We start from the raw sequence: 2,500 nt of genomic DNA, 5'->3' as shown, positions 1-2,500 counted from the left end.
CATCAGCCACCAATCAGCATCCATCACCCAACATCAGCCACCATCAGCATGTATTAGCCACCATCAGCATCCATCACCCAACATCAGCCACCATCAGCATCCATCACCCAACATCAGCCACCATCAGCATGTATCAGCCACCATCAGCATCCATCACCCAACATCAGCCACCATCAGCATCCATCACCCAACATCAGCCACCATCAGCATCCATCACCCAACATCAGCCACCATCAGCATGTATCAGCCACCATCAGCATCCATCACCCAACATCAGCCACCATCAGCATCCATCACCCAACATCAGCCACCATCAGCATGTATTAGCCACCATCAGCATCCATCACCCAACATCAGCCACCAATCAGCATCCATCACCCAACAACAGCCACCATCAGCATGTATTAGCCACCATCAGCATCCATCACCCAACATCAGCCACCATCAGCATCCATCACCCAACATCAGCCACCATCAGCATGTATTAGCCACCATCAGCATCCATCACCCAACATCAGCCACCAATCAGCATCCATCACCCAACATCAGCCACCATCAGCATGTATTAGCCACCATCAGCATCCATCACCCAACATCAGCCACCAATCAGCATCCATCACCCAACAACAGCCACCATCAGCATGCATCAGCCACCATCAGCATCCATCACAAAACATCAGCAACCGTCAGCATGTATCAGCCACCATCAGCATCCATCACCCAACATCAGCCACCATCACCATCCAATAGCATGTAACAGCTTGCATCAGCCACCATCTCAAAATATATCAGCCCCCATCTCAAAATATATCAGCCCCCATCTCAAAATATATCAGCCCCCATCTCAAAATATATCAGCCCCCTTCTGCCTCTATCAGCCTGCATCATTTACTCCCAGCCAGCTTCAACCACCAGCAGCCTGCGTCAGGCCCCACGTTACGGCTGCACGCTTCAGAAAGTCCTGCATGTCATGTTTAAAGTGGTTTCTGCTTTCTTGATGCAATATAACCCATTATTAGCTTTAATACACAAACAAAAAAATAAATAAGAAAAGGAAATGATAAAAAAAACAATTGTTAAAATAAATAAACAAAAAAATAAATACATGAGTGCATACAGGAAGAAATATAATAAAAAATAAACGCTTCATAATAAGAATAATAATAAATTTAAATAGACAGACAGACAGACAGACAGACAGACAGACAGACAGACAGACAGACAGGCATCCCCTCTGACCAGAGTACTAAGTGAATGAACTCTGCTCCAGTTAACCCCATCAGAGCGCAAACACACACATATACACACACATATACACACACATATACACACACACACACACACACACAGAGCGAGTCAGTAGTAAGTAAAGCGTGTGCTGACCTCTGTGCTCCCTGAGTCAATGGCTTTGTCCACATAGAGCTGAGCCTGGCCTCCTTCACCACGCCACACCCCCTCTGACCACGCAGCACACCACAGGTGAGCACAGCACTGCCCTGTAACACACACACACACACACACACACACACACACACACACACACACACACACACACACACACACACACACACTGACATTCTGATCCACTCTTTACTGCACTGGGTAATTATAAGGGATACTGAATTATATTGTGTGTGTTAATAATATTATTATTCATTTGAAATGGTTTTATAATCCACTACAACACCGACCTGTGCATCAGTTCAGCCTCACACACAATTAACTGCTCAGGAAGTCACTAATTGGCGGGTCGGGAGAGTAAAGGACTCATTAAGATATAAGATGCATTCTCACCGGTGGGGTCGAATAAAGACTGCACGTTGATGTCGTGTGGGAGGCCGAGCTGGCCCAGTTCGTCCCACAGTTTGTGGACGGGCTCCTCGCTGAAAGGGTCGGTGCTTCCCGGGGCTGATGACGAGTGCAGGCCGCTGTCTGGTGAGCTGATCCTGAAGAGGAAAAGGAAGAGTTTGAAATCATGACGGTCAACACAGGGTTTCTGCAGGCTTCCCCAGGTCAAATCTACGACCATTACGAATGAAATATGACCTGTATCACGACATCAAAAACACACATACGGTGTTAGCTGCTGGACTTAACCAAACCCCTAAATTCATTTTCTTTAAGCCGAGTAGCGCTAAACATGCACTTCCCCAAAGCTGAGGAATAAAAGCCTGTGGGAGAATCCGAGAGAGGAGTCGCTCCAATAACAGAAAGCTGACTGGCTGTTGGTCTCATTTGTACATGATCATACGGCAACTTAGGTTTAAACTAGCGAAGGACCTACAACAGCAAATTTAAGACTTTTTAAAGGACTATAATTTAAATGTTTAAATTTTTTACTTTTTTTAACAGCTGTGTTTAACCCTTTAGCTCTCAACATCTGTAACATCTGTCTTAACATGACCCATAAACATTCATGAGGTTATGAGTTCTGACAAAGACTCACGCTAACAAGTACACAATTCTAGAATTGATGTTAAACTATACATATATAAATGTA

At 45.1% G+C, this 2,500-nt stretch overlaps 1 protein-coding gene across 16 annotated transcripts in view; it reads right to left on the bottom strand.

Annotated features, from left to right (window-relative positions):
* Positions 1 to 2,500, bottom strand: part of kmt2ca (lysine (K)-specific methyltransferase 2Ca) — a 191,174-nt gene that overhangs the window by 127,487 nt on the left and 61,187 nt on the right. For all 16 annotated transcript variants that reach the window (XM_083543047.1, XM_083543040.1, XM_083543041.1 and 13 more), the window contains exons 6-7: positions 1,795 to 1,946; positions 1,384 to 1,496 (exon numbers count right to left, since the gene is read on the bottom strand). In XM_083543047.1, the coding sequence (XP_083399173.1) occupies positions 1,384 to 1,496; positions 1,795 to 1,946 (265 nt within the window). The remainder of the gene's footprint in view (positions 1 to 1,383; positions 1,497 to 1,794; positions 1,947 to 2,500) is intronic.

Source organism: Silurus aristotelis, assembly GCF_946808225.1.
Source record: "Silurus aristotelis genome assembly, chromosome: 1".
Lineage (NCBI taxonomy): Eukaryota > Metazoa > Chordata > Actinopteri > Siluriformes > Siluridae > Silurus > Silurus aristotelis.
Note: the sequence above shows the minus strand (reverse complement) of the source record. Positions and strands in the feature narration are given on the sequence as shown.